This window comes from Protobothrops mucrosquamatus, unplaced genomic scaffold, assembly GCF_001527695.2.
Source record: "Protobothrops mucrosquamatus isolate PMUCROS unplaced genomic scaffold, P.Mucros_1.0 scaffold4203, whole genome shotgun sequence".
Lineage (NCBI taxonomy): Eukaryota > Metazoa > Chordata > Lepidosauria > Squamata > Viperidae > Protobothrops > Protobothrops mucrosquamatus.
The window spans coordinates 6,511-22,832 of record NW_015390127.1 but is presented as its reverse complement, the minus strand read 5'-3'; the positions used below and the strand labels follow the sequence as shown (position 1 = coordinate 22,832).

The following is a 16,322-nucleotide window of genomic DNA, read 5'->3' as shown; positions in this document are numbered from 1 at the left end:
GAAAGAAAGAAAGGAGAAAGAAAGAAAGAAAGAAAGAAAGAAAGAAAGAAAGAAAGAAAGAAAGAAAGGAAAGAGAAAGGAAAGAGAAAGGAAAGAGAAAGAAAGAAAAGAGAAAGAAAGGAAAAAGGAAGAAAGGAAAGAGAAAGAAAGAAGAAGGAAGAAAGGAAAGAAAAAAGAAGGAAGGAAGGAAGAAGGAAGGAAGGAAGGAAGGAAGGAAAGAAAGAAAGAAAGAAAGAAAGAAAGAAAGAAAGAAAGAAAGAAAGAAAGAAAGAAAGAAAGAAAGAAAGAAAGAAAGAAAGGAGCCATCTGCCTTTTATAAAGGTGGCTGATCTGGAGTTAAGTCTCTTCCTGTAGGAATTCTTATCTACTCTTAAAAGGTGAACGACAAAAACAGTTGCAGTCCTGAGACTTGACAATGGACATTGTTGCTGGCAGGATGGCCATGAATGAAATCTGAATGATTAAGCTTAAGCCTTCTGCTTTGAAATACGATGACAATCCCGGGCTCCCTCTAATGGAATTATACTACGGACCCCAAGCCTCGGCTATTGTCCGCAGTTTGAGCTTGACTTCCTCCATTCTGTGCCCGATCGCTCTCTTTTCTTAAGGCTACTAACCTGCCCCCCAGGGTCTGAGGACACAAAACAAAGAGTGCCAGCAGACGAAGCAGAATTGCATTCAACCCACAGATTTATTTTTTATTTATTTTATTTTATTTTAGCAATAAAGTTATTTCTCCGTCATCCGACGGAAATAGATGCTGCTAAACATAGCCGCACAGAAGTGGGTCCGCCTGGAAATAACTATATTTTCAGGCAACGGAGATGGTCCCCCTGAAAGGAAGATGAATTAATGTAAAATTATGCCTCGAGCCAGCTTCGAGAGGGGAGAAAAAAAAAAGTAGACAACCCTCCTGCCTACAGAGAGAGAATCCTACAAAGGACCATCTTTGCAAGACGGGGACCGTTCTTCGCTTCAAGACTGTTTTATAACACCCTGGGGATTATGGGTTTCAAGATGCCTGGAAAGATCTCTTCAATCCGCAGGAAACATTTCTTCTGCCTCGTGACCTCCAAGCAACTGAGATTCAGGGTGACATTTGCAGTTAAGCTCTTGTGTTTCTGCTTTTCTGGACAACCTCTAACCTCTGTATTTCAAGTTGTTTGCAAAAAGACCCCAGAGGATTCTGGGAAGAGAGGAAGAGGCTACAGTGCACACAAGTCAGGGGTGAGAGGCTGGCAGGGCCTGATGGAAGTCATGGTTTTTGTTGTTATTCTTTCCATCACTTCTTTTGACTTGAAGGACAATGGTTGATCTCCGCAGCTGCTTCTTTGAGTCCTTGTAAGACACCTGCTTATACACCCAGGAGAAATATCTGCCACCTCGGATTCAAGCATCTTCCATAAGCATCATTAATGAAGAGAAGGACGAGGGGGGGGACATGAGAGCAGTGTTCCAATATCTCCGAAGCGCCTGAAGGCAGGACAAGAAGCAACGGATGGAAACTCATCAAGGAGAGAAGCAACCTAGAACTAAGGAGAAACTTCCTGACAGTGAGAACAATTAACCAGTGGAACAACCTGCCTTCAGAAGCGGTGAATGCTCCAACACTGGAAGTTTTTAAGAAGAGACTGGACAGCCATTTGTCAGAAATGGTGTAGGGTTTCCTGCCTGAGCAGGGGGTTGGACTCGATGACCTCCAAGGTCCCTTCCAACTTTACTATTATTATTATTATCAAGGTCTTCTCTAAGGATACTCGCCTTCACATTACGTCTCAAATATATAAGCTTTAACTTACATGATTTAACTAATAATAATAATAATATAATAATAGAGTTGGAAGGGACCTTGGAGGTCTTCTAGTCCAGCTCTCTGCTCAGGCAGGAGACCCTATACCATGTCAGACAAATGGCTGTCCAGTCTCTTCTTAAAAACTTCCACTGTTGGAGCACCCACAACTTCTGGAGGCAGGGCCGAGTTTGAAGACCCCTGGCATAGATGGTTGATTATTCATCCAGTAGGACAATTATCTCTGAATAGAGATTGCTCTGCTAAACAAGACTGACACCTTCTGGGCTTCTCTGAAACGGCTGCTTGTGAAATTACAGGTAGTCCTTGATTTATGACCAAAACAGGGTCCGGAAAGTCTGTCAATAAGCGAGGTGCTCATTGAGTGAGTGGCATCCAATTTTATGACGTTTTTGCTGCAGTTGTTAGGGGACTCACCGCAGCTGCTAAGCAAATTATTTATATGTTATGTATATGTCGGGGTGTAGGTCGATACATATGTTGTATATAGTATGTTTAGGTGTGTGTCATGTATGTGTTGCACTTTGAGAGCGGGCAACTAAATTTCATTTTTGATGTGTGTCATTGTGCCCACAGTAAAAAATGACCATAAAGGTTATCTTATCTTATCATCTTATCTTATCATCTTGTCTTGTCTTTTTTTGTCTTATCTCGTCTTATCTTATCTTATCTCATCTTATCTTATCTCAACTCATCATACAGTATCTTATCTTATTTTATCTCACCTTATTTTACTATCTTATCATCTTGTCTTGCCTTGCCTCGTCTCATCTTATCACCTTATCGTATCATCTTATTTTATCTTATCTTATCTTATCTAAATCCAGCTTCTCCCATTGACTTTGCTGGTCAGAAGCTGGCTGGGAAAATCGCCAATGGTGATCACATGACCCCAAGGGACCCCCCCACACACACACACACAACTGTCATGCCAGTTTCCCAAAAGTCCAATTTTGATCATGTGATTGCAGGGATAGTGCAACAGTTCTAAGTGCAAGGACCCGTCGTAAGTCACTTTTTTCAGCACCGTCATAACATCGCACCGTTACTACACAAATGGTCATAAGTCAAGAATTATTTCTGCACGATTGCAATTTATTTTCCACTTGCACGTAGCAAAGCCTCCATTGCGGAGAGACGTTGGGACTCCGTGATGCTTCGTGCACACATTTGTGTCATCTTCACGGCAGCCCTGTGTGACCTGCCTCTATTCTGTAGACGTGGATTGGGGGTAATTAGGGTTCCTTATCTGGGCTGTTAGAACTAACTAGAGGCAACTGATAGATGGCAGCAAAATTAGGCTTTTGGTATCTCTTGGGTCAGTATCTAGTGGCTGACAATTCTTTGCAAGCAAGATCTGGGCGCCTAAATATGGAGCAACCCAACCCAGACCCCCAAAAGGGGATAAAAATATGGATATTATCAACCCATGGGGACAAAACCCTTAGGAAATTCCCCACCCATGTTAAAAGTGGGAAGGGGAAATTGGTTGATCAGAGCTGGCTGGCTGGCGGAGGAAGAGAACGCCAAGAGCTGCTGAGGCTCTTAAATTAAAGCATTAAGTGGTTTAAGTTTAAAGGTGCTATTAAATTAATGCTACTATTAAAAAGCGAACGGAAGGGGGAGGAAAAAAAAAAAAAACCTTTGCAGCCATCCTCGCCCCGCCCCCTCCAGCTGCGAACAGCCCCGCCCCCTCGCCTAGCACCGCCCAGCGGGTCCCTGAAGAGAGAATGACCTTCTTCTCAGCGGCGGCCTCGCGCCTGCGCGGTTCGGCCTCTTCCCAGCAGCCTTTGCGGAGGGCACTCTGCGGGCGCTTCTTAGCAGCCGCAAGATGGCGGACGTACCTGGTGAGTCTTCCTCGGGGGCGGGAGACGCCAAGGTGACCCCCCCCGGCTCCCTTGAGGTCTAAAAGTCGCCTCTTTCCGCCCGGATAAACCGGGGGAAGCAACCCGGAGGCGTTTTGGGGACGTTTGGGACTTTAGCACCCATGAGCCCCGCCGGTTGGGGCTGATGGGCTTTGGAGTCCAGTGCTGGTCTTGGGGGGGGGGCATAGCATGCCAGGCAGAAAGGCAATAGGGGAAGCTTGGTTTTATCCCCCCCCCATCCCAAGTTCTATGCTGTCCCTCCCCCATAAATGCAGAGGGAAAAAATATGGCTTGCAATAGTTGGGGGGGGGGGAAAGTGGAATTTTCCTTAAAATATATAAAAATATTATTTTTTTTATTTTAATTTCTTAATAAATAAATTTCTCCTACAATAGCTTGGGGTGGAGAGAAGGAGGTTAAGCTGGTAAGGGTCTTTTTTTTCTTTCTCCCAGGTCTCTAAAAAGGACATAAATCTTATTTTTCTTAAGTACTTAAATATGCTACTTTTACCTGGTGCAAACAGAAGTGGGTCGACATATTATATATTATATATTTATTTTTTAAATTTTTATGCTGCCCGTGTCCTCTACAAGGCTACATGCTCACTTCGTTGACTTAATTTCCATCTCAGGTTAATGCAACAAGAGAGGTTAGTTATAACAAAAAGGGAATGTTTTGTTCTGCTCGTGAATGACTTAAGCAGGCAGACAATCCTGAGTTACATGGATCTCCTGACAATTCATTAAATGATGTATTCCTCTTCCCATGTTTTGCATTCCTTTTTTTTTTTTAGTACCTATTAAAAATTTGAGGCTCCTGGATGTGAAACTGGGTCAGCTGCCCACCTGGATAGCATCACTGAACTATACCCCCAGAGCATTTCTGGAATCATGCAAGAGAGGTTAGTATTTGGAAAAATCTTACTTGGGGGCGCGAGCAATATTCCTTAGGAATTTACAAGAGGTACGTTGGAATTTCCATAAAAAGCAGCCTTTCAAAACTGCATTATTAATTTCCGAATTGCATTATTACATTTGCGTCGATGGTGCTGTGGCTAAGAATATATGCAGCTAGTCAAGACTACTAAATTCGTGGAAGTATTTTGGCTTGTCAGTAAAACGATGGGGAAAGATAGGGAATTGCCTGCAGATGTTGATCAAAATATGGACTCGCTGCTAAAAAAAATTTCCATTGAATTCTGCAGCGTCAGGTTGAGTTGCAAGCCTGCTTCATCTTTGTCGTAACTCTTGAATTTGAGCTCCTCTCCCGTGCCTCTAAATTGGCATTTTTAATGTGTTCTGTACATTTGATCAGTTATTGCTGGTTGAATCGTTAAGATTTAAGTCATACAACTTTTCTGGTTATTGAAAAAAAAAAGGAATTAAGTTGTGGAGCTACAGCCTCAAAAGCTAAAAATCTCATTTATCCTGCTGAGTTTAGTGGGAATCGCCTTCCTGGTTAAAAAATGTTCCCCAACTGTGGCTACAGGCTGACCTTTTTTTGCCCATCATGTACGACAATAGGAGCCCAAAATTTCTGTTGTTAAGCGAGACATTTGTTGAGTGAGTTTTGCCCCATTTTACAACCTTTCTTGCAGTTTGTAAGTGAACCCCTTGCAGTTGTTAGCTTAGTAACAAGTTGTCCAGTGCACTGGGCTTCCCCATTGACTCTGCTTATCAGGTCACAAAAGGGCATTGCGTGACCTCGGGACACTACGACCGTCATAAATAGGAGTCAGTTGCCAAGCCTCTGCCTGTAAATCGCATGACTGTGGAGATGCTAAAAAGATTGTATGAAAAATGGTCATAAGTCATTATTTTCAGTGCCGTCGTAACTTTGAACGGTCACTGAACAAATTGTTGTAAGTCAAGGACTGCCTATATTTTCGTTGCCACTAAAGGTATATTTTGCTCCTCTCTCCCCTTCCTCCAAGTTTTTATTATTAATGACTTCTGATTACTCTTGATTTCTAAGGTGGGTTTCTACTTTGATTAGGCCACAACAGATTCTATTCAAAATACTGGGAGCCGAAGAGATGTGGCATCAGCGGTCCTGCCATGTTATTAACCGCTTACGTGGTTTTCAGCTATTATTTAGTGTATGATCGCCTCAGTAAGTAAAATGTGTTGTTTTTTTTAAAATTACACTATGTTCACACAACGTGCCACAGCTCTGTGTAATGAGTGGGTGGGATGGCAGGCATTTTTAGCTGTGTTCAAGGGCTGGCTGTTTGAGTATTTTAAAGAAAACTGCGATCTAACCAAAGCTGGTTTTGATTATTCAGAGGAAGAACGCTGGAGAAAATATCACTAAGATTTTCCCCCCGACAAGAATACAAGTCCTCTTGCTGTGATCAGTCAACTACAGGCAACTGACCTCTGTACGCTGAGACCAATAATAAAATAATTCAATCTGTGTCTGGGAGAACTTATTTCAAACACTAGAAGACAGATGAGTGAGGATACAAAATACCTTTTAAAAAATTATGAAAACTAGTAAATATGGGAAGGTACTAATAACTAGCTTCAAGATCTGAAAGGTACTAATAACTAGCTTCAACATCACAATCTCTTTTTTTGAAATGGCAGTTTTTGATTTTAAAAAAGTGCTAAGCTGGAACGCCTAGAAAATACACACTAATTCAGATTCTCAGAATAATTCGGTTTTGCGACTGGAATTACAGTATATATTTATAACAGCCTTCCAAACCAACTTAATGACAAAATATTCTGCAGCAGGGATCTTTTAAAAAACAGGTTTTTATAGAGAACTGCAGCTTACTTCTAAAACAGGATTTGTTTTTCTTGCTTTTTTTAAAGCTTTCGATTCATTTTAGAATTTTGAATGTCAGAATGTTATGTTCTTAGGGAACTTTTGATCATTTTTAGTGTGCTCTGCAAATGAAAATTGCATTGTGGTGGCATGTAGTTTGCATGTAATTAGGAGTTTTCTGCCTGCATTTGTTCAGCCACTAACCATGATAAAAAAAATAACTTTGTTTTTTTAAAAAAAGATACAAGCTATAGACGTAGACAAATTCAAACTGGACTCACTCTTCCCCTGATGAACAAGATGAACAATTCCATCTTGAATTAGCCTTCGGCCCAGCCCAGACAAGGAACACAAAGATGCAGAACAAAATAGAGCTGGGCAATCGCTCACACACACACATTTATCATCTTCTGCCATAGTCAAGGACTGTTGAGAGAACAGGCTAAACACTTTCAAAGGAGTAGCTCCACCCTTTTGAACCAAACATCCCTATCCCAAATGTTTTTATATTTTAGAAGGCTTGTGGATTAAGTTTGCTTCTTCAAGCTGTGAACAAGGAGAGGCACTAAGTTCTAGCCTTAAAAATTAAAACAAGGAAATACCAAAAAAAAAAAAAGTAGTTGCAGATCCAAGTATTCCTTTCACTGGCCAGTCCTTCGGTGCAGGTATAAAAAACAGATGGTTCAGTCATTCAGGACAATAGAGATAATTCGGCTCGTAAAGGTATATATAAAAATGCTGTAAGGTCCACTGATTCATTGCCCACTAAGGAAGGCCAAATGTCCTTTGGTACATCTGTTGGCATAATGTCCTTTTTCACCACACTAAGAAGAAGACAAAAACATTGTTGCTCAAAGTACATATAACTGGGAGATTTTAATGAATCCTTTAATCTGAATATTCACGATTGGATAAATGCTTTTTTCCCCTAAATAGCCCACTCTAAAAAGTCCAGAATTAGAAACATCCACACCTGCCTCTTTTAAAATAATATTCTGATAGTGCAAATCAATGGACTTGCTGTTTCGTATCCCACTGTTTGCAGACAGTATACATGTATGTGGACGTGAAAACCACTACACGGCTAAATTTGGCACTGCAGTAACTACTGGAGGGAAAGCTACGGCATACCACACGGTTCCACCAAGATCCGTTGATGATTTCAAGCTAAAATTTTCCAGCCCCGTTCTATTCTTAGCCTTCATTCCCCATTGTCTACATTAGGTTACAATCCTACAGATTTTTTTTTAGATTTCGTAGAAGTAGGGGGAAAAAAATCTTATACTTTTTTCACTTTTTACAAAGAAGACGAGAGTGTGATTTCTCAAATTCCGCATTCCAGAATCGGGGCTATCCAACGTTCAAACGGCGACAACACGTGTATTATCGTCTCGCCTCTAGAACTGAGGATTGGCCAGTGGAGCTGCACCAGTCAGCCTCCCTTCTCCCTCTACGTAGCTCATTCCCTACTCAAACTCAGCCTTGGCAGCTCGCCTTACCTTATAACAGGTGACTTGCTCCAGGGGGCGTGGGCCTCTGTTCCCGATGCTGTTGTTTTGGGACTGCATGACCCCAATGACCTGTGGGGTTCTCTGTTGGTTGGGAGAAGAGTTCTGACTCGTCAGCTGGATCAGAGAGGATGACCTTTGCAATGGCGTGTTGTTTTGCTGAAGAGGGAAAGCAGCCCACAGAATAGGTAAGCAGCTTCGCAGCAGTTTACTAATATCAGACAAGAATCTCCAAGAGTGTTGCCCCAGGCGTGCACCTATGGCGCCAAAAGTAATCCACACCTCCCTAAAAGGACCTCACGACAAGCTTACAGTGTAAGGGAAACATCGTGAATCCTTTCAATCTTCCCCCTAAATCTGCTGTCCTGGATCTACCAGGTGATCGGACTGCAAAAAAGCAGCATTTAACTGATGGTGCTGGGACTTTCCATCTCTACCTCAAAAGCTCAAGACAAGAAGAGAAGAAATTGTGCCTCTATTAAACATTTCCGATGTTCTATTCCCTTAGAGAATAATAACAATATCTTTCTGTAGGGTGTTAGAATCCTAAGGCAATTTGATTGCAGTATTTAGCTGTAGTTTTAGCCTATGCTTGTAGTGCTCTTAATTAAAAACAAAATAAAATTACTCCTCCTCCTCCTCTCTGAATGTCAGGGGTCCATTTCTCTCCCCCTCCGCAAATCCTTCTTCAGTCCCACTATAACAGGAGAAGCATCTCTTAGCATCAACAAAAGCATACAATTTAATGATTCAAACAGACCCAGCTCTCTTTAAGTTAAATTCAAAGCTGATGAATCTTCAACCTTTTAAGGATGGCCTGCCAAAGCAACTGAAAAAAAGCAGGATGGCTTACTTTCTGTTGTGGCTGCGTCGGTGGTGGCAGTGGAGGCTGCTCTGTGGTTCCCATAGGAAGTTCGAACCGAGGACTGTTTTTCAAAAGAAAAAAAGGACATATGCGTATGGAAAGATAGGGAGACCAAACTGATAAAAAAAAGAAACCCGCTATTAGAATCCTAGTTCTTCCGGGGATATTTTAAGCTCAGCTTCAGAAATAACGCCCTCTAGAAAATGCGACTTTCTTTTCACGCTATGTCAGGTGGAGAATTTTAGGACAGATCTGGAAAATACTCACTGCATGAATTTGCACGCTGGGCCTTCTGGACAGAAGCCTACCAGGTAATTCACACAAATAACACGCCGTGTGTGTCTGTGTCTGCAGAGAGGACCTACAACATAAAATGGAAGGATTGCAGAAGGATTGGGCAAGACACACAAATCTTCCCCCCCCCTCCTTAATACTAGCCTCATCAAAGGCAAACTGAGATTTCTTAAGTTTTCAAAACAGCAAGAGTGGCCCAAATTCAGACCATTCTCTCTGAACTATAAGTAAACTTTTCTCCAAAAGCAAAGATAGGTTTTCAAGGAGCCAAATGTCAATTCAGAGGCTTCTGCAAGCTTGGCCTCGTTGCTCAAGAGGTCTGTATCAAAGGCAGCACAGCTATCAACCGTCACAAGCTGAATACCTACCGTGTTTACAAAAACCTCGGTCATACCAAGGGCAGTCTTTGATCTTAGATTCTGGGTCGATATGCAAGAATGGACACTCCTTGTTGCTGCATTCCCCTGCAACAGACAATCACCAGCTTCAGCCCGCCAGGTCATCAACGCAATTTCAAGAGCAGTTGCAAAGTATGAAGAAAGTCGAGCAGTTTCTTAACAGCCATCACCTTCATTACCAGTCTTTTGAAATATAATATTCAATGTGCTAAAACTTGCACACTTACACATTACCAGAGCAGGAGTGTAAAGAAACTGGCCGTTTAAACATTAAGCATCATATCAAAAAGTGAAAGCAAGGATGCTACCAGTGCACGACTGACCACCCATCAATCATTTGTTCCATTTAACATTCAAGATACCTAATCAAAATGTCACAGTACAGCAATAGCCAATTGACCACCTTGCAAAACAACACACTTCTCATTTCTTCCATCGACATCTCCAGATTATAAAACTCATCACCGTTAAGGTTTGCCAGAATGGATGAAATGGATTCCCCCTGCAAAAGTCAAGATTAAAAAACAGTAATTCGTTATTACATTTTTCCCTTACCGTATTTTGAATAGAAGTAACATTCTGGCATCTTGGTCATGTCATACTCGTGCAAGAATTCACACTGGTCCCCTTTTTTGCACAGGCCTCGTAACCAGTGTTTACAAACTACCGTCTTTTCACCACTGATGTGCCGGAATGGACACATCCCCCCTGCCGTGAAATACAAAAAAGAGATATGAAATATGGTGAGGAATCAATACAAGATGCCTCTAAGCTATAATGTTGCTTTAATTTGCAGACCTAAAACACCAAGGCTAAAAGGGAATAGCTAAGCTACTTATTTTTAAAAAAAATATATTTATTCGGTAAATTCAGCCTTTCTCCAGTAGAGCCTTCAAGGCCAATATAATGACCAAGAGTTATACAACATTTTAAGACTAACATATGCTATGACATCTTGACGTATGATTTTTATTCTGACAGCTCAATGTGTAAACCAAGATTAAACAATGAGGCTCTGAATGTAGGTGATGAAAAAAACTTTTCTTGGGCAATTTTTCCTCCCTCCCCATAAAACATGAGGAATTTCTGTAACTTGAAAACTGGCTATATATAGCATATTATTGTCTTCTGTTAATTTATGTGATAGAGAGCCCTCTTATACACACCTTGGGAGAGAGGGCTGCCTTTTATCTACATTCTGTATAAAGCATTATATAAATACTTACACACTGATAGACTAAAAGCTACTTAAAGATTCACAAGAAGTGAGTGTAAAACAGATTATAATTGTTTCATTCCTCCCCTCTCTTTCAGTCTTCTAATATATCTGCAGTCACAGCTTACCTTTCCCACAAGCTGCCTTTAAAAAAAAATCACAGACGGCAGCACCGGACTCTGCGAAGAAAGAGGCACAATATCGCAGTTACAGTTTAATCAGATTTTTTTTAATGATCAGTTCCTTTTTCCAGGGGGGGGGCAAACACACCTAACACTCCCGGCTGCTATTATCCCCACAACAACCTGTGAGGTGGGTTATTTATTTCTAATTGAATTTATTAAATTTTTAATCCCACCTTTCATGCACGCACATACACTTCTCACAGTGGCAAACATACCTAATGCTCCTTCCTCCTCCCATTTTCCCCCACAACAACCCTATGAGGTGGGATGGGCTGAGAGAAAGGGACTGACCCAAAGTCACCCAGATGGCCAGGTATACAGGTAGTCTTCAACTTCGTTTAGTAACCATTCTATTTTTCCCACGTCCACTGCAGCATCCCCATGGTCATGTGATCCAAATTCAGACGCTTGGCAACTAACTCATATTTTCGACGGTCTCAGCGTCCCGGGGTCACGTGATCCCCTTTTTACGACCTTCTGACAAGCAAAGTCCAATGGGGAAGACGGATTCCCTTAAGAACCGTGTTACGAACTTAACAACTGCCAGCGATCCGCTTGACAACTATGGCAAGGAAGGCCTTTGACAAACGTCTCGCTTAGCAACGTGAATTCTGGTGGCGGTCGTAAGTCGAGGACTACCTGTATGTCCTGCCCTAATTTGTGCCTTGATAAAAAAGGAAAGGGAATTTTTATTTATTTTACTTGTTTACGTTTATTCGCCACCGGTCTCGCCGCGGGGCTACTCTAGATAGCTTGTAATAAATAATAATAATAATAATAATAATAATAACAGCAGCAGCAGCAGCAGCAGCAGCAAAAAGGAAGAAAAACAGAAGCAACAGCCATGGGAAAAGGAACCCAATGGGAATTCCACACCAGCCCCCCCATTCCTGCTCGTCTCCCCGCCTGCTTCAGCTTCTTTTGCTTCTTCCTCTTCCCTCCTCCTCCCTTCTTCCTCTAGGGCAGGGCTCTTCCAGCTTGGCCCTTGGATGACTTGTGGACTTCAACTCCCAGAATTCCTCAGCCAGCTTGCCTGGCTGAGGAATTCTGGGAGTTGAAGTCCACAAGTCATCCAAGGGCCAAGCTGGAAGACCCCCTGCCCTAGGGTCAGGCCTGTCAGCGTGAGGACCCAGCCCAGGCGCGGCCGTCCAACCCATCCGGGTGACGGGGAAAAAAAAAGCCCAGGGATCCAGTAGGGCGAGAGGGAAGGCCTCTGGCCGCCCCCCCCCTCACGTACTGTCCATGCCCGGGAAGGGCAGCGGCTGCGCGCCCAGCTGCTGCTCCACCGCGATCTCCAAGTCGAACTTGATGTGGTCCACGCTGGCGATCAGCTCCTGCATGGCGGCGGAGGAGGAGGAGGCCCGGGTGAGGCCGGCCGAGGGGGCGAGAAGGGGCAGCGGCCTCCACCCGGGGCCGCCTCGACTCCGCCGGGAAGCGGCGCTGAAGAAGAAAAAAAGTGGCCGAAGCGCGGTAAAGGGGGGAGGGGGAGGAGGAGGAGGCGGCGCGCGCCGCCTGACGGGCCAATCGGGACGCAGCCTCGCGCGCAAGGCAGGCTGGGACTCGCGTCGCGTCGCGTCGCCACTCTCGCGCGTTGGGCCAATGGGGGAGCGAGGCGGGCTTTGCCTTCAACCTGCCCTCATGCACCCCCTCGTCGCGGGCCAATCCAAAGGAGGTCCGTTCTGATTGGGCGATGGAAAGGGAAAGATTGGGGGGGGAATGAATTGGCCTATCCACGCACACGCCCGCGGAGGGCGTCCCTCCCTGAGGAGAAGCTCCGCCCTCTGGTGGGCGTGGAGAGCGAGAGGAGGACAGAACCGCGCTGGGCGAGACGCGGGAAGGAGGGTGGGGGTCTCGCTGGGCCCCTTTTTTCAAATTATAATATATATATAAATACACCCAAACTCGTTATTCCATATTTATTAATCTCATTTCTGTTCCGTCTTTCCTTCAGGAGCTCCTGCCTGGCGCTTCTCCCTCCTTTCTTGTTCCCCCCCTCTCAACAACAACCCTGCAAGGTAGGCTGCTGTGTCGGCGATAGAGGGAAAGAAGGCGCGAGGAACAGGCCCAGCCTGGCTTGAGGAATTCTGGGAGTTGAAGTCCACACGTCATAACAGGGCCAAGTGGGAAGACCCCTGCGTTTGAGCCTGGCTCTCAAGGCCTTGAGAAGAAGCTGGATAAAAAATAGGATTTAAATGCTTTTAAAGGTTTTCACGTAAACATATTTTCTTTTTTTTACATTATTTGTAGGGTGGCTCGTGCAAAATGTATCCTTGCCGCTTTGGATCATCTTCCCAGGAAAGCAGGCGACCTTTTTAAACGGCAATCCTAATTCCTCCGATCTGGATTTCAGCTTTTTCATCTGGAGACAAGAAAAAAAAGGGGGGGAAAGTATGATGTGCCGTGGTTTTTCTGCGGTATTTACCCAAAGAGGGTCTGTCTGTCCTCGGCTTTGTTCCGTGCACCGTTTAAGAGGCATTCCTGGGAAAAAACGGATATGGCCTCCAAGCTTACAATCCATAGAACTTCTGGACCGGAGGCTGATTAGCACATCCCGGTCAGTCTGTAAATTACACAACAGAGATTTGGAGGAGATGATGAGATCGTCAGAAGCCCTTTCTAAAGTGGAGGAGGAAGAAGAAGAGGAGAAATTTGATGCTGATGAAAGCTTTGGGTTGTTAACTCAGAAATACCCTCCCAAGCCCTTTTCTCGGGCACCTTCGGCTGATTTTCACAACTTACGGCTCCAAACCAAAGAACAGGAGGAGGAGGACGACGAAGAGGAGCTAGAAATAAAACCCAGAGGAGGTCGAAGAAATACCCCATACTGGTATTTTTTGCAATGCAAAGCCTTGATAAAGAAAGATAAGGTCATTACCTTGGCTATGTTTCTCTACCTTTTTTAGAAAGAGGGCATAATGAATGCCTGGAAGCACAAGGGAAGATCTATTTGCTTATTTATTTTTATCCTGCCTTTATGATTTTATAAGTAACTCAAAGTGACCCAGCATTCCTAATACTCCTTCCCCCTCCTATTTTGTGTCCAAAATGTAGTCCTATGGTCACAGGTGCCTTTGTGTGTGTGTGTGTGTGTGTGCGTGCAGCCATTGGAACTCTGAAACTGGATTGTATGTTTTTCAGCTGGTCCGTTGTAACTTCAAATGGTTGCTAAGCAATCAGTTGTTAAGTGAGGACTCCCTGTATTTACCTCGATTTTTTGCATCGGTGCAGTTTTGGTAGTTCGCACCTCTTGATCCTTTTCAGCGTTGTGGGGTTGTGTAGTTAACCTTCTTCCTAACCGTCTTCTCTGTAGCTGGCTGAAGCTCTTGAGCTCTTTGAGGTACAAATGCTGAAGGAAGAACATCTGCAGCCGGAGGAGTTCAACTACACGGTGCTGATTGGTGGATGTGGCAGGGTTGGGTACCTGAAGAAAGCCTTAGGGCTCTACAACGATGTAAGTACCCCAAGCCTAAGTTTCTTTCAAAGGGATTTTTTTTTTTGTCAAGACTTGATTTAAATTCACAAGAAAAAAAAATGGCTGGTTTAAATCGGTGATTAGAGAGCTCCACTTCAATTGGAAACCTAAATTATGTGTCATTTCGCACGAAGCTCCCTCCTACATTTCCTAAATAAACGCTGCCAATTTGCTGGCAAAGACTGCATTTGTTTTATTCCTGCAGTTAGACATCAAGTTATTTGTTTTATGCTCTTCTTTGTGATCTGTAGAGGAAGTCCTTTCCATATTCCCTCACAGCAACCATTTATAAGTTTATGAATGTAAATGACGCTCATAAATACTATGAAAGCATCCATTCTAAATGATGTTTAATAGCAAAGGTGACAGATTGCCTTAGTCGTGTCCTTGTTGAAGCTTTTTTCTTTTTACACTATTGGGAGGCAGATGAAAAAGCGAGGCCTGACACCTACGATTGCCACATACACCGCCCTGTTCAACGCCTGCGCAGAGTCACCCTGGAAGGACAACGGTCTGCAGAGCGCCCTTAAGTTGCGACAGGAACTGGTACAAAAAGGCATAGAGCTGAACCCAATTGCCTATCGATCTTTGTTGAAATGCTGTGCTCTGTGTTCAGATCTCCACATGTGCTTGGATATATTAAAGGTAAAAAGAAGAAAAGGGATCGTTAGTGTAAATTTATAATTGTTTGCAAAACTGTACCTATCAGCTGCCTTAGAAAGCTCCTATTCAAAATATAACATAAAATCTCCATAATAATTTATGTGCTGCCAGACCCTGGGTATAAATAAACCGTATCCTGTTCCACAAATGTTAAAAAGAAGCATAAGGGGAATTTCTGAGGTTGCAGTTGTTATGAAATTTATCCTTTGGAATTCATTGTTGTCTCACCCACTTTGGAATAGTCTGTATAAACCAGAACAGAAACTCCTGCTTGCATGTATACAAAGAACAATTAACCCGTGGAACAACCTGCCTCCAGAAGCGGTGAATGCTCCAACACTGGAAGTTTTTAAGAAGAGACTGGACAGCCATTTGTCCGAAATGGTATAGGGTTTCCTGCCTGAGCGGGGGGCTGGACTAGATGACCTCCAAGGTCCCTTCCAACTTTATTATTATTAAATGGGTGCTGGGGTTCTAGAAATAGGCTGAATTTTTCTGGTCTTCACAAGATTTAAATTACGGCAGGATTCACATGTTGCAGTATAACCACATCAGGTTTATAAAATAACCCTGATTCATACAACATACTAAGCTAAAACCAGACATAGTATATGGTGGTTTAGTACAATTGGTGAAGCCAGTTACAGGATGGTAGTTTTGTTGCCTGAAACACGTGAGTGTCTGATCTACAGGTGACCTCAGCCAAAGAACACATCCTTGAATTTTTTTAAAAAAAAGTGATGGCAAATTTCTAAAGATCTGTTCCCTGGAAATGCCGTATTTGGGTTACAGAACTGCTGATCTTTTGTTACACGTTTACCCTGAGGAGTAATTATGGAATCCTTACCTTTCCTTAGGAAATGGTTGGAAATGGCCATCGAATCACCACGGATACTTTCAACGTCTTGCTCATGGGGTGTATAAACGACAAAGAGAACGGGTTCCGCTACGCTTTACAGGTCTGTTTCCTGCTTTTTTGCTCCCTTCCAAGGGTGGGTACAAACCCAAGCTCTTTCTGCCCTCCCCGGTGCATGCTGACTGGGGAATTCTGGGAGTTGACATTTTAAAGATGTCCAAGGGGCACTTATTTTCATGTTTGGTGGTTATGTAAGGAAGCACAGAGTTTTTGGTGTATGGTTTGGGAGTGGGTAACAGAAATGGGTATACAAAATATTCAATATAAACCTGAGACACTGTTATTAGGAATTCTTGAAAATAATGTTAGCAAAGAGGATATGTTTTTATTTACTCATGTGGTTACAGCGGCAAGAATT

General features: G+C 43.3%; 3 protein-coding genes across 3 annotated transcripts in view; 2 read left to right on the top strand and 1 right to left on the bottom strand.

The window, feature by feature from the left end:
• The first annotated feature begins 3,586 nt into the window (after positions 1 to 3,586).
• ATP5MF (ATP synthase membrane subunit f) lies at positions 3,587 to 6,211 on the top strand. The gene is made up of 4 exons (XM_029286599.1): positions 3,587 to 3,657; positions 4,469 to 4,576; positions 5,671 to 5,787; positions 5,960 to 6,211. The coding sequence occupies exons 1-4, from the start codon at positions 3,642 to 3,644 to the stop codon at positions 5,986 to 5,988; spliced, it is 270 nt and encodes an 89-aa protein (XP_029142432.1). The 5' UTR covers positions 3,587 to 3,641; the 3' UTR covers positions 5,989 to 6,211.
• A 212-nt stretch (positions 6,212 to 6,423) lies between these two features.
• On the bottom strand, positions 6,424 to 12,263 carry CPSF4 (cleavage and polyadenylation specific factor 4). The gene is made up of 8 exons (XM_015828072.1): positions 12,151 to 12,263; positions 10,857 to 10,907; positions 10,068 to 10,220; positions 9,483 to 9,578; positions 9,088 to 9,181; positions 8,809 to 8,881; positions 7,947 to 8,114; positions 6,424 to 7,271 (listed from the first exon to the last, which is right to left on the bottom strand). Exons 1-8 carry the CDS (start codon positions 12,251 to 12,253, stop codon positions 7,203 to 7,205), a joined length of 807 nt encoding a protein of 268 aa, XP_015683558.1. The 5' UTR covers positions 12,254 to 12,263; the 3' UTR covers positions 6,424 to 7,202.
• Positions 12,264 to 13,302: 1,039 nt separating this feature from the next.
• The window catches only part of PTCD1 (pentatricopeptide repeat domain 1), a 6,992-nt gene continuing 3,972 nt past the window's right edge, over positions 13,303 to 16,322 (top strand). Inside the window, exons 1-4 of the mRNA XM_029286598.1 lie at positions 13,303 to 13,780; positions 14,224 to 14,364; positions 14,812 to 15,030; positions 15,906 to 16,007. Coding sequence (XP_029142431.1) covers positions 13,304 to 13,780; positions 14,224 to 14,364; positions 14,812 to 15,030; positions 15,906 to 16,007 — 939 coding nt within the window. The 5' untranslated portion in view covers position 13,303. The remainder of the gene's footprint in view (positions 13,781 to 14,223; positions 14,365 to 14,811; positions 15,031 to 15,905; positions 16,008 to 16,322) is intronic.